Source organism: Pleurodeles waltl, chromosome 7 (assembly GCF_031143425.1).
Source record: "Pleurodeles waltl isolate 20211129_DDA chromosome 7, aPleWal1.hap1.20221129, whole genome shotgun sequence".
NCBI classification, from domain to species: domain Eukaryota; kingdom Metazoa; phylum Chordata; class Amphibia; order Caudata; family Salamandridae; genus Pleurodeles; species Pleurodeles waltl.
This window is the reverse complement of record NC_090446.1, coordinates 800439371-800462999: the sequence shown is the minus strand read 5'-3', so window position 1 is coordinate 800462999 and position 23629 is coordinate 800439371. Positions and strand designations below refer to the sequence as shown.

General features: G+C 46.3%; 1 protein-coding gene across 1 annotated transcript in view; it reads right to left on the bottom strand.

The window, feature by feature from the left end:
* The window catches only part of LCP2 (lymphocyte cytosolic protein 2), a 465302-nt gene that overhangs the window by 71421 nt on the left and 370252 nt on the right, over positions 1-23629 (bottom strand). Inside the window, exons 9-11 of the mRNA XM_069201712.1 lie at positions 18974-19034; positions 18795-18872; positions 12596-12618 (exon numbers count right to left, since the gene is read on the bottom strand). Coding sequence (XP_069057813.1) covers positions 12596-12618; positions 18795-18872; positions 18974-19034 — 162 coding nt within the window. The remainder of the gene's footprint in view (positions 1-12595; positions 12619-18794; positions 18873-18973; positions 19035-23629) is intronic.

Genomic DNA, 23629 nt, shown 5'->3' with positions numbered 1-23629 from the left:
GACTTACTAAGAATGGTTTGATGGTGGTATACTGCAACCTCCAACCACTTTGCCTTACTGGCAGGAAGCCAGGCTCACATTTCATTTTGCTGCCTTTTGAGAAATGTTGACTCTTCTGTTTTTTTACTTTTGCATCCTTTTTATTTTCTTGCAGGGTAATATTTATTGTTCCATCCACCCTCATTTCACCCCTATTCTTGCTTCTCACTGCTCCCTTGGCATTTGTAATTACACAATACCTTTAACGGCCTGTGCACCAGCAAGCCCCACATCTATGAAAACGCATTCCCCCCATGAACATACCATGAATTTATGCATTATTTAGAATACACAACTACTGGCTTTGTCAGGGTGTCCCCAAACTATTTAAGGCAAAAATATAGACTCAAACACAGTACTACTCAGCATAAAAAACCCTTCAAGGTGCTGCAACCTTTTATGGACAAAAGAGAACACATACAGGATGTGCTGCACGTCAATAGGTTTTCAATGTTTGAATAAATTCAGTGCTTACAGTCTTTCTTCTTCCTTCAGTTTGGCAATACATTTGAAACAATCACCTCAGACTGGTAAATTACCATTTTCTCCTTTTATTTTCTTCAGCTGCCCTGTCTCTCATCTGGGGCAATAGTACACGTATGGTTGAAGGTCTTGTGAAACCGAAATAGGCATTACTGTTGCATAGGACCACACTCATCTCAAGGTAGAACTGAAGTTGATAGATGGAGCCCAAAGAGATAGAAAATGGAGACTAGGGGGATATCTTCAATATGATGCGGCACACAAGAGAAAAACAGCACAGACTATCAAAAAAATATTGAAAGACTCATGACACTCCAGAGATATCCTAGGGTGTGCTTTAGAATGGGAATGACCTCTTCATGGCGTTCAGTTCTGTTCCCCTGCCCTAAGTACCAAATCCATGGATCTGGTATATTGTTCTTTTATTTCAGCCCTGGTCTCACACTAATGCAGCCTCTGCAAAGAGGTCTAAGCCTATTTCTTGACAGGCGTGAGGCCCTGGACTGGTCCTTATGACCCTGAGGTGTACATGATGAAGCTGATGGTGTTTTTCCAAATGCCTGCACACGATGGAGGTGAGGTTGTCCTGAAAGAGCAGAAGTCTATTGCTAATATCCCTGAAGCTGAAGAGAGAAGACCTGGACACTGCAGTGAGGGAAGAGGAGGCAAGCCTCATTTTGAGTAAGGCCATTTGCTCAGTCACAGGCTGCTGATGAGTCTTCTTGAAATACTGTAATTTGGTGGATGCCAGGAGTGATGGGTGGGACAGCAGACTCTGCTGTACCAGGTGAAGGAAACCCTTTAGGTTCAGCTTAGCTTTTTGCCTTTCCCTGGTCACACTTTTAGTTTGGTTGATAAAAATTGGTAGCAGAAAGCTCACACCTCTTTGTGGCTTTGCTGTTGGTGCTTCAGGCTGGAGCTAATGCTTCTGTGAGAAGCATCACTGTACACAATGGCTGTGTCCGGAGAGAAGACTGGAGAGGATACTTAAAAGGAGAATCACATCAAACTATTTCTGAATGTTTGCTACAGTTCCAAATCCTCTATTTACAAGAAAGAGAGTGCTCTGTAGTGTGCATAGAGGACTGCTGTGCAACTAGAGTTGTTTTCTGCATGACAGGCAGCTTCCCAGAGATTATATGACATCTCCTGAGTCTACCCCTGTAGACTGTAGAGCTGTACACCTGACCTGTGGCACCTAGAAGCCACCTACCTCCTGAGAGAACCATGGAGTCTGTTAACCCTGCAGGAGGAGTAACTATTCAGGAGGAGCAAGGTGAAGCATGGCCCCAGAAATTATGGGGCTTTCAGAAGTGGAGGACTGCAGTGGAGGACTGTGTATCCCAAGGACAGCAGGTTACGGTCTCTCCAGCAGCAGTTCCTGAAAGAAAACACAACAACTAGACCTCAAGACCACAAAAGCCAGTTCAATCCATTTAGTTGTTATACCACGGGTTGTTTACAAACAATAACATGTAAGATATGAAGATGAAGATCATCCCAGAAACATGAAATCATATCAGAAATACTTGTAGCAAGCATTATCCAAGGTTCTGACACTCTCCAGGTCCTTACCACATTTACTGCTAAGGCCCATGTGACAGGTTTGTTGGAATATGGTTAAGCATTTATCATGTGTGTTAAATGCCATTACCATTATGCCATGGTGAATTATTTACCACATGTGATAAATGCCTAAAATTTCAAGTTTCTAACAGGAAAGTAAAGCTTAACATGCAGAATCAGTTTCCACATGGGTTGCAATTTAGCCCATAACACATAATGGAATATAAAGTAATACAGATGTGAAGGTGGAAATCTATAACCAATAAGATTGTTTACTGGATGTTGTGCTAAGTACGTAGTACTACTGTATAGATGGTAGCAGAGTGTTGTATGTTCAATAAAGCAGTGATATGCTCTTAAGGTCCTGATTAAGAGCTGAGTGGTACTAGGGAGGTGAACATTCTGTAGTTGTAATTATCAATACTGTTAGAAATTGGGTCTTTGGTTGGCAGTCAGGTTACCCCATGTCCAAGCAGGAACCCTCACTCTAGTGAGGGTAAAGGAGAATCACCCTCACCTAATCCCCACTCACCCCCTTGGTAGCTTAGTAGGAGCAGGCAGGCTTAACTTCAGAAACAATTTGTAAAGGATTTGTACCAACAAACACAGTAATACAGTGAACCACTACCAAACAACACAACACAGGTTTAGAAAAATAGGTAATATTTATCTAAATAAAACATGTATGGATTTTCAGTTCTTAGCTGCCAGCTTCACCTCTCAAGGGCCTGGGGACTGGATAGGGCACCACTTGGAAAGGCAGGAGTTTCAGCAGAGAGTCCAGGTGCTGGCAGGGGAAGTCTTTGATGGCCATGAGACTTCAACAATAGAAGGCAAGCTCTGTTCAAGCCCTTGGAGATTCTTCTCAAGAGGAATGCAGAAGAAAGTTCATCTTTGTCCCCCTTCACAGGCAGAAGCTGCAACTGCAGGATAGCCCAACAAAGCACAGACACAGGCAGAGGCAGCACTTCTCCTCAACTCTTCAGCTCTTCTCCTTGACAGAGGTTCCTCTTGATTCCAGAAGTGATCGGATTTTCTGGGGTTTTTGGGGCTCTTCTTATACCCCTTTCTGCCTTTGAAGTAGGCCTACTTCAAAGAGAAGAAGCCTCTGCTGTTTTCAAGATCCTTCTTTTCCTAAGCCAGGCCCAAGACACACAACAGGGGTTAGAGACTGCACTGTATAAAGGAAGGCACAGACCTTTCAGGTGTAAGTGACCACTCCTCCCCTCAGCCCAGATGACTCATCAGGATATGCAGGCTACACCCCAGCTTCCTTTGTGTGACTGTCTAGAGGAGAGGTGCAAACAGCTCAACTGCCAAACTGACCCAGACAGGGAATCCACAAACAAGCAGAGTCAAAGAATGGTTTAAGCAAGAAAATGGCTACTTTCTAAAAGTGCCATTTTCAAACACACAATCTATAAACAAACTTCACTAAAATATGTATTTTTCAACCACGAGTTCAGAGACCCTAAACTCCACATTTCGATCTGCTCCTGAACGGAATTTGCACTTTAATAATATTTAAAGGCAGTCCCTTATGTTAACCTATGAGAGAAATAAGCCTTGCAACTGTGAAAAATGAATTTGGCAGTATTTCACTGTCAGGACATGTAAAACACATAAGTACATATCCCACCTTTTACATATACTGCACCCTGCCACGGGGCTACCTTAGGGGTGCCTTATATGTATAAAACGGGAAGGTTTAGGCCTGGCAAGTGGGTACACTTGCCAAGTCGAATTGGCAGTTTACAACTGCACACACAGACACTGCAATGGCAGGTCTGAGCCATGTTTACAGGGCTACTAATGTGGGTGGCACAACCAGTGCTGAAAGCCCACTAGTAGCATTTGATTTACAGACCCTGGGCATCTCTAGTGTACTGTACTAGGGACTAACTAGTAAATCAAATATGCCAATCATGGAAAGTCTAATACACATCCATTTTGCATAGAAGCACTTCCACTTTAGAACTGGATAGCAGTGGTAAAGTGCCCAGAGTAACAAAAACAGCAAAAAGAGAGTCCAGCATACATCCGCAACCTAGGAAACAGAGGCAAAAAGTTAGGGGAGACCATGCCAAGAATGCCCAGACTAACACGTGTCCCCCAGCTGAAAGTGGGGAGCAACTACCCAACCTCATGGCAGTTCCAATCACTAAGGCGGAAGAATCTGGACAGACCATCAGCATTGGTGTATTTTGTGCCAGGGCGGTGTTCCATGGCAAAGTCCATCGCCGGTAAGGAAATGAACCACCTCAACAGTTTTGGATTCTCACCCCTCTTCTGCATTAACCATCTGAGGGGCCTGTGGTCAGTCTGAACCTGGAAGTGAGTCACAAACAAGTAGGGTCTTTGCTTCTTCAGTGCCCAGACCACAGCAAAAGCTTCACACTCTATTGCACTCCACCTACGTTTCCTGGGAAGTAACCTTCCGCTAACTAAGGCTACAGGTTGATCTAGGCCCTCCTCATTAAGCTGTGAGAGTACGGCTCCCATATCTTGCTCTGAGGTGTCTGTTTGCACAAGAAACTCCCTGGAGTAGTCAGGGTCCTTCAGCACAGGTGTTGTGCACATGGCAGCCTTAAGGACATCAAAACCGGTCTTGCAAGCCTCTGTCCAGATTCTTTGGTTGCTTCTTGGAAGCCAATTCATTCAAGTGGGCAACAACGGTGCCATATCCCTTGACAAACCTCCTGTAATAGCCGGTGAGGCCTAGAAAGACCCTCACCTCAGTCTGGGTCTTGGGAGGCTCCCAAGACAGAATGGTGTTCATTTTTGGTTGAAAGAGTGCCACATGCGCACTGCCTACCTGGTATCCCAAATACACCACTGTGTCCTGCCCTATTTGGCACCTGCTTTCCTTAATAGTGAGGCCTGACTTATGCAGGGCCTCCAACACTCTGCAGAGGTGCTGCAAGTGTTCCTCCAGTAATGCTGAGCTGAAGTAACCCAGCCCAGTCAATACCTGTTTGATCAACCTCTGAAATGTGTCTGGGGCATTTTTCAACCCAAATGGCATCACTTTAAACTGAAAGTGTCCATCTGGGGTAGAAAATGCTGACCTCTCCTTAGCCCCCTCAGTTAGGGCAATCTGCTAATATCCAGACGTCAAATCAAATGTGCCGGGGTATTGGGCAGCTCCCAACCGATCGATGAGCTCATCAGCTCGAGGGATGGGGTACGCATCAGTTTTAGTAATTGCATTGAGTCCTCAGTAGTCCACACAGAGCCAGAGTTCCGGGGTGGCACCAGGAGCAGGAGCCTTTGGGGCCAAGACCACAGGGTTGGCCCAAGGACTTCTAGAAAACTCAATCACCCCTAGGGCTAACATCCTAGACACCTCATCTTTGATGCTGGCCCTGACCTTATCAGTCACCCTGTAAACCTCCGGTTTAATGGGTGGACTGCCCCCAGTGTCCACATCATGTGTACACAAGTGTGTGACACCTAGGGTCAGGGATGCCATCTGAACCTTTTCATGGCGACAGTCCCTCTGTTGTTCTGAGGTCAGGGAGGGGAGAGGTTCACTCCCTGCACAGACCTATCTTGCTCTCCAGCAGACAGGAGGTCAGGAAGAGGCTCACTCTCTTTCTGCACCCCATCATCTGTTGCTTGGAGCATGGACAATTCAATCTGCTCAAAGCATGGTTTGAGACGGTTCCATGTAGGACCCATAAGGGGTTCCTTGGAGTCCGTAAGTCCACCAGGTAGGTGACTTCGCTCTTGCGCACCACCACCTTAAATGGCCCAGTCCACTTGCCCTGGAGTGCCCTGGGCTCCACTGGCGCCATTACTCACACTTTTTGCCCTGGCTGAAACTTGACTAGAGTGGCATTCTGTTTTTTCCACCGTTTCATGTTTGCATGGCTTGCTTCCAGGTTCTTTTGTGTGAGAGCTCTGAAGCAAGTAGTCTGATTTCTGAAGGCCAGCATGAAGCTAAATACATCCTGGGGAGGTTTACTGGGGGCTTTCTCTAAGCCCTCCTTCACCAGACTCAAAGGTCCCCTGACAGAGTGGCCATATAGTAACTCAAAAGGACTATATCCAAGCCCTTTTTAAGGCACCACCATGTAGGCTCTGACAGGCCCATGATCATGCCTTTCAAGGTGCGGTTGAACCTTTCAACCAGACAATTGCTTTGGGGTGGTAAGGAGTGGTGAACTTATACGTTACCCCACACTACTGCCACAAAGACTTCATATAAGTAGATATGAAGTTGGTACCCCTATCAGATAACACTTCCTTGGGGGACCCCATGCTGGTAAAAAAAAACATCAATGCACAACCCACCAGAGGGGAAGTGATTGACCTCAGAGGAATGGCTTCTGGGTACCGGGCGGCATGGTCCACCAAGACCAAGATGAACCTGTTGCCCATGGCTGTCTAGGGATACACAGGCCCCACAATGTCAATACTGACCCTTTCAAAGGGGGTACTAACCACTGGAAAAGGTTGGAGGGGAGCCTTACATTTCCCCCCACTTTTGCCACTTGCCCGACAAGTCTGGCAAGACCTGCAATGAGCATCCGAGTGCCTGCACATTAGGGGCCAGTAGAAGTGGGTGACAAGCAGTTCAAAGGTCTTGCCCTGCCCCAAGTGTCCAGCTAAAGGCACATCATGAGCCAGACCCAGTAGGAAGACTCTGAAACGCTGGGGTATCAACAGCACATGGGCTGACCCAGGCTCAGCAACCTAAGGCTCACTATGCAGGAGGCCATCGTCCCAATAAATCAGGTGAGATACTGGCTCTTTGCCAGTTGCCTGGTCTGCAGCCTGCTAATGCAAACCCACCTGAGTAGGGCATGTCCTCTGTGCCTCACAGAATGTCTTCCTGGTCGGTCCCCCTTCCTGCTGCCACTGTGACATCCTTAGGACCTACCCCAGCTCAGCGACCCCAGCTCAGCCACCTGTTCCCCTGTAGGCTCTGGGGGGGGGTCAGCCTCAAGCTCCGCCTCCTCCCGGACTGTGGAAACTTCTGGGTCCGGTTTCTCGTGCCCCTTGCCCTTCCTCTTTTTGGCAGTCCTCTGGGCCACTGTTTCAGGCACCAGGGGCTCCTGACCACTCTGACGTGCTGCCATTGACCTGGTGGATATGCATACCCAACCAGGCAGACCCAGCATCTCCAAGTGTGACCTGTGTTCCACCTCCTTCCAAGGGGAATCCTCCAGGACATTGCCAAGCAAACAATCCACAGGCATGTTTGGACTCACAGCTACTTTCAAGGAATTTGAGACCCACCCCATTCAAAAGGAACCTGTGTCACTCTGCACAGGCGCTCTGAGTTGTCCACTGCAACTACTTGGTGAAGTACATGGGGATCTATCTGCTCTTCAGACAGCAGGTGACTCCTCACTGTCATTACACTGGCTCCTGCATCTCTCAGAGCCTCCACCCTCTGTCCACCCACTTCCTGTACTTTTTACTGTTCTCAGTGTTAGACTTTTCATCCTTGGCGTGGTCTCCCTTAACTTTTTGCCTCTGTTCCCCAGGTTATTGATGTGTGCTGGACTCTGATTTTGCTGCTTTTATTACTCTGGGCATTTTACCACTGCTAAACAGTGCTAAAGTGCAAGTGCTCCTGTTTAAAATGTGTATGTAATTGGTTCTCCATGATTGGCATATTTGTTTTACTGTTAAGTCCCTAGTAAAGAGCACTAGAGGTGCCCAGGGCCTGTAAAGCAAATGTTACTAGTGGGCCTGCAGAACTGGTTGTGCCACCCACACAAGTAACCCTGTAATCATGGCTCAGAACTGCCACTGCAGTGCCTGTGTGTGTAAATGTGCACTGTAAATTCGACTTGGCAAGTGTACCCACTTGCCAGGCCTAAACCTTCCCTTTTCTTACATGTAAGGCACCCCTAAGGTAGGCCCTAGGTAGCCCTAAGGGCAGGGTGCAGTGTGTGGTTAAGGTAGGACATATAGGGGGTTATTACAACCTTGGAGGAGGTTTTAATCCGTCCCAAAAGTGACGGTAAAGTGACGGATATACCACCAGCCGTATTATGAGTCCATTATATCCTATGGAACTCGTAATACGGCTGGTGGTATATCCGTCACTTTTGGGACGGATTAACACCTCCTCCAAAGTTGTAATAACCCCCATAGTAATGTGTTTTATATGTCCTGACAGTGAAATATTGCTAAATTCGTTTTTCACTGTTGCAAGGCGCTACACTAGTCAAACCCAGAAACTGAGCACCAGTGAGTGCTGATGTACTCTTGGGGCATTTGGGATCCCCGCTAACATGACCCACTTGGTCACATGCATAACACTTACATGGCGGACCCCCTTCCACAGATTTCCCTTTGGAGAACCATGGCTTCTTTTCACTGGTGGGATGGGGATCCTTACCCTGGGAACTAGGTTGGGGCCCTCTAGAGAACTTCCCCTGTTTACCCTTACCCCACTTTCTTCTGAGAGGGATGCTGCCCACCCTTGGTGTGGTCTCCCCAATACTGCTTCTGGACCCTGGTGCTCACCCACTGGTCCGCTTCCTGTGCAAGCTACCTTGAGTCAGTCAGCTTGCTGTCAATTAGGTGCTGGCACAGCTCTGTAAAACACAAACTGTACAAATGCTCCCAAGCAATTAAATTGTAAAGCCCCTGTTACGTTGTCACGTTACAGCCCTTCACCCAACCATCCAGTGACCTGCAAAAAGAATCAACACATTCCAACCATGTTTGGAATTCCTTCTTCTTATAGGACCTAAACTTGTCCTTATACTGCTCAGGGGTCAGACCATAACTCGTCAGTAGGACATCCTTCATGATAGAATAGGTGAGCCCCTGAGAATCCGCAAATGATGTTAGAGTATCCCTCCCCTCTACCTCAAAGTGCTTCCACAGACCTGCCCCCAATGAGCTTCAGAGACCAGATTCATATGGAGAGCAGAATCATACCTCTTGAACCACAAGAATATGTCATCCTCCCTTTTGTAATCCTTCACAAGGTCTTTAGGAATGTGTACCCTCCTCTAAGGCTGCACTGTGATATTGCTGCCACCATCCCTACTGGACTGGGTCCTCTGATCCAGCTCCCTCAAGCTGAGCTCATGAGCCAGCGGTATCATCTTCTCCTGTATGGCCATCTTCCTCTCTTCCATCTCCATTTGCATCCCAAACTTTTCTAACTCCAACTGGTGAGCCCTCTCTGCCTGTCTGTCTTGTAACTCTTCAGGAGTCAGGCCCTTGGATGACACACTGCCACCTGCCCTGGAGACTCTCTCGTTAGACATTACAGGCCCACCCACTATACCATTCTATATGGATTGCACCTCCTCCCCCTCATCTTCCTCCTCCCCCTCTATGTGCCCCTCAGCTTCCTTGGCTGTCACCCAGGACCTCATTGCCTTCTGCAGCTCCTCCTTCCTGGTGGAGCCCTTTAATTGGACAGGTAAGATGTTTTGCAGAACTGCCTCAACTGAGCAACAGTATAGCTCTCTAGTTTCCCTAAGGCAAAAGCAGTTCCAGCTAATGCATCTCCAGATTGAGACATGATGAACAAGCAACAAAAGTTCAAGTTCCAAGGCAGAAAAAAGAGTTCCCAATGAAGTAAAAAACGTCAAAGATCAGCAAAAATAAGGAAGTAGGAAAAAAACAATCCAAAAGAGAAAAAGCAAAAATAAGCTGTATGTGGTCACGTAATGGTCTGCACTGAAAACAGTAGTGTACACTTAATCACTGTATGTCAAGTACAAATACAAGTCCAATCCTCACCGCTGATCACCAATGTTAGAAACTGGGTCTTTGGTTGGCAGTCAGGTTAGCTCCTGTCTAAGCAAGAACCCTCACTCTAGTCAGTATAAAGGAGACTAACCCTCAGCTAAACTCTGCTCACCCCTTTGGTAGCTTGGTGTGAGCAGGGAGGCTTAACTTCAGAAGCCATGTGTAAAGTATTTGTACCAACACACACAGTAATACAGTGAACCACTACAAAATGACATAACACAGGTTTAGAAAAATAGGTAATATTTGTTTAAACAAATCAAGACCAAAATGACAAAAATCCGACATACACAAGTCAAGTTATGAAGTTAAAAAGAAAAAAAGTCTTAATCCTTAGAAAACACTGAGAATGCTGCTATTTCACAAACATACCTGGGTAGCGTCAAAATAAAGCTGCACGGGCAAGTGTGTGTCTAAAAAGGCCAGTGATGCATCAATTTCTCACTCGCAAGCGAGAACCTGGGTCGTTCCTCCTCCCGTCAGGTCTGCATGCGTAGTTTCTTCTCTCCTGCAAGAGAGCAATGCATTGATCCGGACGGGCACCTCGGGTCCATGCAGGCTTTGCATTGATTTCCACGCCCAGCGATATTGCGTTGAAATCCGGTTGCAGGGTGTCAAGAAACCACACTGAGTGGGGGCTTGCTTCATTTACTGCAGCTGCTGAAGGTGTTGCACGTCATTTCTCCAACCGCGTTGCATCGAGCTTCCAGCCACAATGTAGGTGGAGCACCGATTTGAGCCGCTAGGCCAGCGGTGCATCGTTTATCAGCTGTGAGGTGGGTGGTGTGTCGAAAGATTCCCCGCATGGTAGTCTTTGTGTGGATTTTCAGTTCTTACCTGCCAGCTTCACCTCTCATGGGCCCAGGGACTGGATAGGGCACCACTTGGCAGGGCAGGAGTCTGGGCAGAGAGTCCAGGTGCTGGCAGGGGAAGTCTTTGATGGCCCTGAGACTTCAACAACAGGAGGTAAGCTCAGTTCAAGCCCTTGGAGATTCTTCTCATCCAGGAATGCGCAACAAAGTCCAGTCTTTGTCCCCTTTCACAGGCAGAAGCAGCAACTGCAGAATAGTGCAATAAAGTACAGTCATAGGCAGGAGCAGCACTTCTCCTCAACTCCTCAGCTCTTCTCCTCGGCAGAGGTTCCTCTTGATTCTAGAAGTGATCTGATTTTCAGGCCCACTAGTAGCATTTGATTTACAGGCCCTGGGCACCTATAGTGCACTGTACTAGGGACTTACTAGTAAATCAAATATGTCACTCATGGAAAGCCAATTACACATACATTTTGCAGAGGAGCACTTGCACTTTAGCACTGGATTGCAGTGGTAAAGTGCCCAGAGTAACAAAAACAGCAAAAACAGAGTCCAACATACAACCTGGGAAACAGAGGGAAAAGGTTAGGGTAGACCACGCCAAGTATGCAAAGTCTAACAAATACTGTCACGTTACACCCCCTGCTACTGTGCAATTATCGAGTAAAGCTGAAAGAATTGGGAATAACTGTGTGAGACCTGGCTTTCCCAGGTAGTATTCTGCATGTTTTGCCTATTTCTATGGGGTTTAGTGCTCATACTTACTACCTGCTTTGGGCAGGTTATAAATGTGTGTGTATGCTCAGGTGTAGGATGTGGGGAAACGTGGGGTGGTAAGGTAATAGGAAGATGCCACCTAGCAGCGTAGAGTCTTTGCATGCTCATCAGTGCTCCATCTAGGGGCTGCAGAATAGATTTAGTCTACAATGCAACCTATTTGAAAGAAATTTTATGATTAGGAATTTTTGCAGAGCTTATTCTTTGGCCTTCTTTCTACTTTATATGTAACACTTCACCTATAAGTCCTGAATGAGGAGAGGAAAAGTAGAGTTACCTAGACAATCGCTATCCGCAGGGTACAAGTAGGGGTGAGTGTGGATCTCCACTCCGCTGTCGGAGCCAACAGAGTTTTTGGCACTCCACGGTCCATGAAGTTCTCCCAAAAGCTCTTCTAGCCCCACCAGCTCACCTGGTGCGCACTGCAGCCCAATTATGGGCTACACAAGGCAAACACAAACAGTCTGCACTTGCTCTGTGTAGCCCATATCTGGGCTGCAGTGTGCACCAGCAATGAATCTAGGGCTGGGCGTCTCTCTATCAGCAGTCCGGGAGCATGGGGCAGAGGGAGGCCGAGAGCCAGGCCAATGAGGAGGACGACGAAGACCCCTTAGAAGACCCAGGTAAGTCCTCATGTATTTTCTTTTTTTTTCGTGTCTGTGCACACTGGTGCTCAATAGGCCTGAATTCAGGCCGGGCCATAGGCAGAGAAAGCTGCTGTTCCAGGCCTCTTGTGCACTGGCCTGTACTATGTGCAGTGCACATGGGGCAGGCTGGTGCACAGGAGGCCTGAAACGGCAGCTTTCACTGCCTACGGGCCTCTTATGAATGCTCCCGATCGGGTGCATTCAGGACTCCGCGGCTCACGGAACTCCACCTCAGCGGAATTCAACTGAGTTTTTAATCAACTCTGTGGAATTCTGAGGAATGGAACTCCAAGCTTTAGAATAAGGGATGACATGCAGAACCCTGATGAGTTTAATAGTCCTTCTAGCGCAACAAATTATTTATCAATCATCATTTTAAAGATTATGCGTTATGTAATAGAAACATTTTAAGAACACTAATAACAACAAAAATAAATAAATGTTAGTCATACCGTTGTAGAATGAGAATAATAGGAACAACAAGAATCAAAACATTACTTTCAAATGTTCCAATAAAACAGGAAGATGGAATTGAAATACCTTCTCTGGTACAGTTCTAGTGCCTGAAAAAATAGTGCAAAACAAAAACATAAAGGTTAGGCAAAGAATAAGGTTTGAAATTATCTAAGAATTGACACACATAATAACCAAACATGCAAGTCTTATTCAGTAAGCACATATATCCCAAAATATAGCTTTCCTTTTATTATTAAGTGTGGTGTCATGTAAACATTGACACAACTGTGATGTCTGGCTCACGTTATTTGCCCTTACTGTTTATAAAAAACGTCTAAGTACAGATGGGCACAAATTATGCTTACATACATTTTTGGCCCGTGCTTGTCTAATGTGATTTTGTATATATAGAAAATATTGCTACTAATATTAAAAATATGCTTCTCTTTCAATTAGTTAATCTCATATTTATAGTACAAAATAGTTTATTGACGCAATACAATGCTGACTCGCATCATAAAAAGGTGCTGCTCCTAAAGCGTTAAAAAATATAGGCCTTCATTCCGCCCGCCAAGCGGGAACCGCCAATTGGCTGCTCCGCGGTCAAAAGACCGCTGGGCCATTCTGACTTTCCCGCTGGGCCAGCGGGCGCCCGCCAAGGGAGCGGCCGCCGGCCCAGCGGGAAAGGGCCTGCAACACAGAAGCCGGCTCCGAATGGAGCCGGCGGTGTTGCAGGTGTGCGACGGGTGCAGTTGCACCCGTCACGCTTTTCACTGTCTGCTAAGCAGACAGTGAAAAGCATACTGGGGCCCTGTTAGGGGGCCCCTGCACTGCCCATGCCAGTGGCATGCCAGTGGCATGGGCAGTGCAGGGGCCCCCAGGGGCCCCAGGACACCCGTTCCCGCCATCCTGTTTCTGGCGGTGAAAACCGCCAGAAACAGGCTGGCGGGAAGGGGGTCGGAATCCCCATGGCGGCGCTGCTTGCAGCACTGCCATGGAGGATTCGCCCAGCCGGGGCTAATCCGGCGGACCTGGTTTTCCGACTGCAGCTTTACAGCCGCGGATCGGAATGGGCACTGAAGCACTGGTGCTTCCGTTGCCCGAGGCACTGGCGGTCTTTGACTGCCAGGGTCGGAATGAGGGCCATAGTATTATGCCTTAACGTATAACAAGAATGATGAACTGAAAGTACAGATTGATTATTCTTATCCTTCATAGTATATAAAGCACTATTTAGAATGCCTTCAGTGAAAATCTGGCTAGATTTGCCAAGAAGGTGCGTCCATATCATGATTTGAAAATAGCTAACATTTTTCAGGTTCAAGTATTGTTTTTTGAAGTATACGCCGTGGATTAAGCTTTAAAATGTTCTGTTCTAGAATGGTAATTTCTGCTCTAATTTAGGCGTAAGAACCATATAGAAGGGGAGTAAATACTTAAAGATGCATAGTAGAATTTGGCAAGCAAGGGCTTCATGAAGCGGTTAAACGGACTAGCAGAGATGAGGAGACTGACAAGCTTGAGGCAACTCTAAATAGACTTTTAAATGAATAACATATTGAAACAAGCTAATTTCTATAACTCGATATTGAGTAATTCCTTGTGAACTTAAACATATTTGGATTTCCTCTCACAGTTCTTCAATAATATAGCAATGTAATTATTATTATTATATATGTATTTATATAGATATATATATATATATACACACACACACACACATACACATACACATACACACATCTGGATAGATTTGTAGTGATAGTTTTGGTCAAAGTTCCCATAGGAAGAATGGTTTTGTTTTCCTAATTACTTTGGAGACATCTAACAAATCTATACAGAGCTTTCCAAAAATAAAATTATTCCTACTAATTTTGGCAAAAAGTTAGAAGTTTTTTTTAGTTAATAGCTGCAAGTCAGAAATCATGCTTTTGGTGATTTGGTGTAAATCCGTAAAGCTGGTTTTGTGAAATGTATGTTTAAAAAGGTGCTCTGGTTGGGCTTTAAAGGTTTAAAATGTTAAGTATAATTGGACCGCTACCCCAGCGGTTCTGAAAACCTAAAAGAAGAGCCTTTGGACTGGCCGAGGGAGCATTTGTTCCCGTCAACGATTTCGGTATGGCAGGACCGGACATAGTACTGGAGTTACAAAAAATGTTTTTATTAAAAAAAAAGGGAATTGGAAATCTGTGGGGAAAGGCGTGTCTGTGGGGGTTTGAGTGCAGGACAGGGCATGGTACTACTGTATAAAAAATACACATATAAAAATGTGAGTTGGAAATCTATGGGGAGATGAATGCCCAGGGGAGTTTGACTGCACGACCTGGCCGGAGCACAGGGAGAGGTTGGTCACCCATAGTGACAAAAGGCACTTTGTGCAGCTCTCCTGTTGGGCGGGGATTTGAGCTGGCTTTGAGATGGCTGGTCATGAAAGCTGGTGTTGGGGAATTATACTCCCTGTTGATTTCTCCAAAAAAAAAAACAGCTTGCCCTAACTAGTGAAGCAGGTGTCTTTAGGCAACTGGGGGAACAAAGATTAGACACATTGGGAAAATAGTTTATTAGTAAACACTTTCTAACATTGACAAAATACCTGAAAGGAGCCTCCCCCAATTGCCTGAATACATCAACTTACCAATGTTAGATTCACTCATTGAAATATATATATATATATATATATATATATATATATATATATATATATATATATATATAGTAGCTTTTATTGCATAATTACTTAAAAGCATTGCATAAAATACAATACAAATACGTTACCATTAAAATACTTCTAGACATATGCAATATCCTCAGCCTCACTGCATTCAATTGCAAGTGTCAGTGCGAAGAGTGCAAAATGTGCTAGAATCAGATGCCAGTCCTTGTTATCAATTCTAATGACATTTAACATAAAAGCATTCTACCTATAATGCTGTCTGCATATCTGTGAGGATGCTCAAGCAACAGGCGGATATAACGTCTGATAAAATGAACAGTTATAGAAGATCTCAAAGCTTAAAACTAGAATGTCAATGATAGGAAGTGCATGATGTTGTCACATAGGCCCTCATTCCGACTCTGGCGGGCGGCGGTAGCCGCCCGCCAGGCGGGAACCGGCATTTGGCCGCCATGCGGCCAAAATACCGCTTCCCGCATTCGGACATTCCCGCTGGGCCGGCCGGCGCTAACTAAGTTAGCGCCGGCCGGCCCAGCGGGAATGGGGGCCGCAACACAGGAGCCGGCTCCGAATGGAGCCGGCGGTGTTGCGGCGGTGCGACGGGTGCAGTTGCACCCGTCGCGCTTTTCACTGTCTGCTAAGCAGACAGTGAAAAGTCGCCCTGGGCCCTGTTAGGGGACCCCTGCACTGCCCATGCCAGTGGCATGGGCAGTGCAGGGGCCCCCAGGAGCCCCAGGACAGCCATTCCCGCCAGCCTCTTCCTGGCGATGAAAACCGCCAGAAACAGGCTGGCGGGAAGGGGGTCAGAATCCCCAAGGCAACGCTGCTTGCAGCGCTGCCCTGGCAGATTCGCCCAGCCGGGGGTAAACCGGCGGGAAACCGCCGGCCCCGGTTTTCTGACCGCGGCTTTACCGCCGCGGTCAGAATGGGCTAGGAAGCACCGCCAGCCTGTTGGCGGTGCTTCCGTCATTCGCGGCCCATCCTTTATTGTGCAGTCCACGGGCACAGCAATGGCAGAGTGGTTGCCTACATCAGACTTCCCTACAGTCTAAAAATGGAGATAGACAGGAGAAAGACCGAGTAAGTAATGCATCATAGTAAGAGCTGAAAGATGAAACAGAGATTCCCTGTCTGGCTTCACTCCAAGGTCCAACTCAGAGTCTCAAACTATCAAGGAGCTTTCCACGGGTGAGAAAGGTGTGGGAAGCACAGTAGTAATACACAATAGTATGCGCTGAAAATTGGAACATGGACACTCTGCCTGGCCTATCAATCCAATGTCTAGCTCAGAGTCTAATGGTATTGTGGGCCTTTCATGGGTGAGTAAGCCACCTTGTTAACAATGTTTCTTTAGTGGCTGCCTCTTCCCTTTTCATTTCTGTACATTGAAGGCTCCGGGCATTCTGTAGGGCCAATCACATACTGGAATTTTTTTCCAAAAGCAAGCAAGTTCCATTGGGGTGTCAGCCCTGAATATTAGCTTTATGGCATCAATGCATGATCTGACTCCATATTTCAGGAAAAGCACTTTTAGTAGGAGGGTCTCTCCAAGGCCAGTTGCAGGCAGCAGCATACTAGGTGTCTTATAGATTCAGTATGTTATTTGCACAGTGCACAATCTTGAGAATCACCCCATGTGGACTTTCAGTTGCGTCCAAAGTCCCTGACTGGGAGTGTTAGAAGATACATTAACAGACTATTCTTAAACGCATGAGCTCCCAGAGCTGTTTCCATATATGGTTGGACATTGTTGGTCAAGTAAGATTCGGCCAAGCCCTCTGCTCCGGTGATATTCCTGATTATGACTATATCATTTTCTCTAGAAGTTTGTATGCCCTGATCTTTCAAAGTGTTTTTTAGGAGTGCCTTCGATATGAGAGGGTCCAGTGCATATGTGGGAACTAAGCTGAAATATTCCTCAGCTTGCCTGAGATAGATGGCCCAACTACTTGCGTTATCTTTAAAGATTACATTCAGGGAACACCTCAGGCTGTTCTGGTTGGCCCTACAGACCCCATGAAAGAGCTTGATTATATCCATATTACACAGGGTGTCCATTCTTGTTATATTAAACTCTAACCGTAGCCCTGCATGTCTGGTTAATATAGGGATTGGAAATATCCTATTATAGGATCTCATCTGGCACTTCTCTAAAGATGCAGTTTTCCTGCCGGGGAATACCAAATGTCTGTAGGTGATAACTGGGAGTAGTTTTGCTTTAATGATCCTCCCGATTGCCTGAGGTGTTGGTGACCATAGCTGAAGGTGGAGTTTTGTTAAGGTGTATGTAGCTCTTTCTGCCTTAGTTCTTTTTGCCGCTACCTGGTATGATGTTTTCCCTTTATTTGATAACCAGACTCCAAGGTAGTGATATTTATCTTCTGTTTGTATTGTTAGTGGGCCAAGCTTCCACTTTCTTTGATGTTTTTTGGCCTGATGACCAAAGATCAACACCTTGGTTTTTACCATATTCTCCCTTAAATCATTCTTTTCATTGTATCTGTGTAATATATCCAAACCTCTTTTCAAAAGTATTCTGGTCTGAGCAAAGCACCAAGTCGTCCACATATTGTATTATGGGGAGCGCTGTCTTCCCCAATTTCGGGGGGAGTGTGTTTCCTCTCAGCAATTCCGCTCCCAAGTCAGCGTGTACAGATTGAAAAGGGTGGGTGCAATGACACAGCCCTGTTTTAAACCTTTATTGGTATACATTTCCCTGGTCACATGTGAGCTTATGATCTTGATTCTCACCCAGATGTCAGAGTATAGTGTGATTATGGAAGCGAACAGTTTCCCTGGTATCCCCCATGCCGCTAGCTTTTTCCAGAGGATATAGCTCACCACTCCATCAAAGGCCGCGCTATAGTCTATAAAGCAAGTAAACAGCGGCTGGGCCGATGGTTTCAGTGCTTTCTGACCTAGGTATGAGATGGCTAGCATGTTGTACATATATATATATTTAACAAAAAAAGTTTTGCTATTTCAGTTGTATTCTTAGAAATTATGGATTCCAATAATGTCAGAGAACTCAGAGAAAACAAAAATAATTTATGGTGCATCTGTAGATTACCAAAACAAAAGGATGATGGACAGAGTGCTGAACAATGCAAACTCTCACCCCGAGTCACAGATCTGGGTTTAATCCATCGTTCTTTTGCTCACCATGCCACCCCAGGTTGGCCCCAGCCATATGCAAATCAGTCTTGACCCTGTTCCTCATGGGAACAGTCCAGCCCGAACTGCCAAGCCAAGTCCTCCCTGGACTGGAAACAAGCATCCTGGGACCGGTTTCAGGGTTTCACCCTTTTTTGAGAGGGCTTATAATATTCAACTACAAATTTTATTCTACAAAATCATTCCTACAATTTCCCCAGTTTTGAAGCATCTGTCCACCAGTTCTCACAATCTTCTTACATGCACTTGCAGAAAATTGTTATACATTATTTCATTGCATTCTTGTTTCCAATATTCATAAGGTCAAGCCTAATAATCTGATTCTTTATCAACAATCTCTGGACATTATAAATTATTTAAATTATTTTGCAACAGCACTTAGACAACAACAGAAACAGATCACAAATTCCTGAAATTAATAGATACATTTCTGACCTTGCACTGAGGAATTCGTGGCACTCATTGCTTGCAAGAGAGGTAAACTTGGTTTTGTCCTTCTGTCTATAGCTGGACCTGCTGAGAATGAATGTAAAGGAGACAGGGCACTGTCAGAACACTGCAGAATAGCATCACAAGTTCAAAGTAGAACAATTTACAAAATTACTTTCACCTACTTTTTAAAGGTTTGACGGTTCTTTTATCGTCATTTAAAGATGGCACATTGTGATTGGGCTGCTACAAGAAAACAAAAGAACAGCATTTACTGTATAAATATATATATGTAATGGATCATTTTGTTATCTTTCTTCCTTCTCCTAAAACCTATAAGCAAACAATCATATGCAATTTCTAAGCAATGGCAATTGCGTTACATAAAGTGCTACTTTCTTTCAGGGTCCTCACTTTGGAATCACAGGAAGTGTTACAAGTACCCTTCCGTGAAACTTTTCCTACCCTACAAGACATCCAACACTAACTGGAGATTCCAACTAGGAAAAAACTAACAGGTCTAGGAAATAAGTTCAACAACCACTGAAAAAATGTAGGCATCAAATTCCCCTCATCCTTCAAATGCTGTCAAGGACCCAAAAAAGCCTGGTTCGCACCCGCAAAGTAGCAACAGACAATCCCATGCGGGCCCCATCCTGCAAAAACTGCATCATCAAAAATGGAGAAACCACAGTAGGACTGACCTGTTGTCACAAACACCAAGCAGAAAATACCTTCCCATGAGGAGCATACAAATGCAAAGTGGACATACGCCTAGCAGTTTGCATGGTCAGAGGTAGATGTCCCAGCACCCCCAGAACTGTTGTTCAATCTCCAAGCCATCAAATACAGCCTCTGCAAGGACCAGAGGGAGAGGCATGTGAAACATCAGAGGAGAGGGGTGGAGTGGAAGAACCCACTCCAGCTCATGGACAACAACTGGAGCAAAGGGAACCAATTCGCCCAAGGCCAATGGGGGGCGATCAAAAGCACCTGAGCCATCACCCTCCGGACTCACACCAGAAAGAACCTGAGTAACTGAACGGAAGGAAATACATATAAAAGACCCTGTGGCCACTGGAAAGTCAGTCCGTCCACTGGCCAAGCTAGAGGACACCGAAACCGGGAGGAGAACCTCTCTACCTTTGCATTTTCTGGGGATGCAAAAAAGTTCACAACCGGACGACACCACCTCTGCACAAGAAGAGTGAACAGAGATGGCAGAAAGGAAAAATCCCTTGACAAAGGAATGACCCTGCTAAACAGATCCACCAGGACATTGTCCACTCCCTGAATGTAAAGGGCCAGAAGAGATAGAACCTGGACCTGGTCCCCCCCTGTCTGTTGATGGATGTTTTGTTGACCAAGTTGTCTGTCTGCACCAATACCGCTTCCCCCTCAGGAGTACCTGAAAATGCACCAGAGCCAGAAGAACAGCATTCAAATCAATCCAATTTGAAGACCTTCATGACTCCATGAGAGCCCAAAACCCCAGCACCTGCTCTGAAACCAGCCCTGCCCCCCACCTGGAGAGACTGACATCGCTCATCACAACCACCGGAACTGGAAAAGACAGATGAACCCTCAGCTGGAGATGAGATGGCACCAGCCACCAACTCAACTCCCTGCAAGTGGTCGCTGACATTGGACTCCTCGCATGAAAATCATGAGGATCCGGAGCCAAATGGGAGAGTCCAGTTGACCAGACAAAGTAGATGAAATCTGGCCCAAGGCACCAGAAATACCACTAAAGCCAAGTGACCCTGCAGTCATGACCATCGGAGAGCCCTGGGAGCCACCTGCATTAACAAACCACCTACCTGCTCTTGTAGGCGAAGCAACTTCCTTTCAGATACGGTCACCAACACCTGCAGAGTCTGAAAATGAGCACAGATGAAAACCAAGTCCCAGGAGGGCTCCAAATCTGATTCCCCCAGTTTAGCCAAAAAATCTGTGACCCTGGAGGACCTGCAAGACTCTTGCCAATAATCGCATGTACAGTCAACATCCTGAAATGAACAGTCCTGATCCAAGAATTCACCCACTTGAGATCCAACACTGAGCGAAAACCTCCAGACACCTTCTGAATTAGGAACAGGAAGGAATAAGCACCTTATCCACGTTTCCTCAGAGGCACCCTGTAGAAGGCTCCTTTCAACAAAAAAGGCCTGGACTCCTGCTAGCAGGTCTGATCTTCTGACTCCGTCCACAGGCAATGGTGTTGGTTGAACACCAGTATCTGGAGGAACTAGATCGAACTCTATGGAGTAGCCATTCTCCACACTGTTCAGCACCCAGTAATCCATGACATCCTCCTGTCAAACTGACAGAAAATGCTGTAGCCTTCCTCCAAGCGGCAAATCTCTCCCAGAACCGTGATTGTCAGGAGTCCTTCTTGAAGGCCCCCTTTTTAGATGGAAGAGATTGCTTAGGAAAAAAGCGGGGCTAGAACCTACAATTTCTGGAAGAAAAGGATCTTGACTCATATTTGGGAGAAGACCTAGGATGTTTCTTCCACCTCTTGCTAGCCGAGGCACCCCTTTTATAAAGCAAAGTATGTTTCCGTTCCTTAAAAGGCTTAGATATCATGGCCTGCAAATGATCCCCATAAAGCGCCTGACCCTTAAATGGAAGTCTCATTAGTTCTGCCTTCTCCCCAGGGTCCGCCTTCCACTGCCGTAACCAGAGAGACCTTCTGGCTGCAATCAAGTCCCCAGACGCCATAGCCGAGGTGTGGATAACATCAGAAGGAATGTCCACCAGCAATCGAGCCTGATGATCCATAACAGCTAACAAGTCAGAACACTGCGATCCCTCCTGCACAGCCACAGCAAGCTTATCAAAGCCTTGACCAAGGACTGTGCAGAATATGCCGCACTTAAAGCCAAATTTTCAGCCGCAAATGTCCTTTTCAGTCCAGATCAACCTTTCGATCAGTGGCAACAGTAGGAGTACAGTCTTCTGGCTTGAATGCCTGCAAGGGGTCTGCACTACCTGCTAATAGAAGGCGACGACACACAATGTCAGTTAACCAGTTTTATAATGCTATAGTTGTTAGGATGGTTTAAAGTTATTCAGTTCCTAGTACGTTTTCCTTTCTCACTTCTCTCTTCTCTTCCTTCTTCTGGCTTTTCTTTTCCAGGTCTGGAATAACGTTCTTCTTCTCTTCTATATTCGCTTTCTCCCTCTTTAGGTTGGATTTTTGGATGGGGACCTCCTAGTCGTGAGATCCAAGGAATGGCAGGAAAAGAAAACGAAGAGAATCGTAAGTGGCTTTTTTCTATGTTCTTTATATATATCTTAGAGGGGGTGGGTTTGGGGGATGCACCACTAAATGACCAGAAGAATTGTGCTCAATAGTAGGGCGAGAAAAATGAAATAGTTAGAACTTATTCCCCTTGTTCTATTTCTGCCTTTCATACAGTGACTTCCGAGCTATTTAAATTTGGGTGGAGCCCATGTGCCTGTATTGTGTAAATAACCAACCAAAACAAAATCAAAATCCGTATAGGCTCTCAAAATAAAAATATCATTTAGTGTGAAGCCCCTCTACCACCAATAACCCGAGGGGCTGAGCAAACAGCCACGTACCTGAGTAAGCCACATCCCTCGAGGGATGTGGCTGGCTTTCACGTTCGTCTGATCCCTCCGCGAGAGTGTCTCCTCGGGTGGCGTCTTGGACGGCGGTGTTCCTGGTTTATTGGTCTTCGGCATTCCGTTCTCCGGCTTTCCTCTTTCATCTGTGTCCTCCGGTTCCTCGGCATTCTCCAGCCAAACTGAGCGCGTCTGGATGCACTTCTCCTTTTCAACCCGGATGTCCGGGTTGATGTCCTGTGACATCACGTCGGAGAGTGCGAAGGCACCCCTGGGGCACTGTTCTGGTTGTCCCGGGGTATCCTTTTGTAGCCGGGTTGCGCCAACCCGGTTACACTGCTGTTTTCCCAAATAAAGTAGCCAGCATGGAATCCAGCCTTCCAGCAAATACAACTTCTGAAGGAAACATGGAATCTGGATCTTGTCCACCTTTTTCCATTCACGGAAAACCATATCCTTGACAAGCCCCTAGAAAGGCATAGCAAAATGAGATTTGGTAACATACTGAGAAAATAAGTGGGGCTCTGACTCTGCAGGCTGAAAGGAAGGGAACCTCAGGTTGTTCTGTACATGTGCCAAAATGTCTCACATCTCCTCATGTGACACATACTTCTTCCCAGAGGAAGTAGAAGGACCCTCCCCCTCTGAGGAAGAGGAGCTACCTGCAGCCAAAGAAGTGCGTGATGTACAGGAACTCCTGGGCAGAGCAGCCCCTGCTTGGAGGGTCCTGGACACAGACACCTCAATAATGTCCTGTACCTCCTCTCTAGAAATGAGAGGCACAGTCCTGTCATCAGAACCTCTGGGCATATGAGGTTTCGTCTCGGGAACCAGAACATCCTCCCCTTCAGAAGACGATGAGGAGGACAAAATGCGCCTCCGCTTAGCCCCTCTATTCTCAGCCATGCCGCTATAAAGAAATGCCCCCAAAAACCAAATAGGCAGCCTTATATAGGGGAGAGAACCCCCCCTAAACACCAATGACAATGCGGCAGAAATGGCCCTCCAATCGGGCCCAAACAGGACTCCCCCCCCCCCAAAAAAAGAAAAAAATCTATAAAAACAAAACTGGCCAAAAACCCTTTCTTACCACATATAGGACAAGCAGCAAGCTGCTGAGGACACGTCTTGCCTTACAAGGCATCAACCCAGAAGCACAGTCCCAGCCGCAGGAGAGTCATCTGACTCCATGGAAATTACTCAGAAGCCGCATCAGCAGAGAGAACCACGCTCACCTCATCGAGATG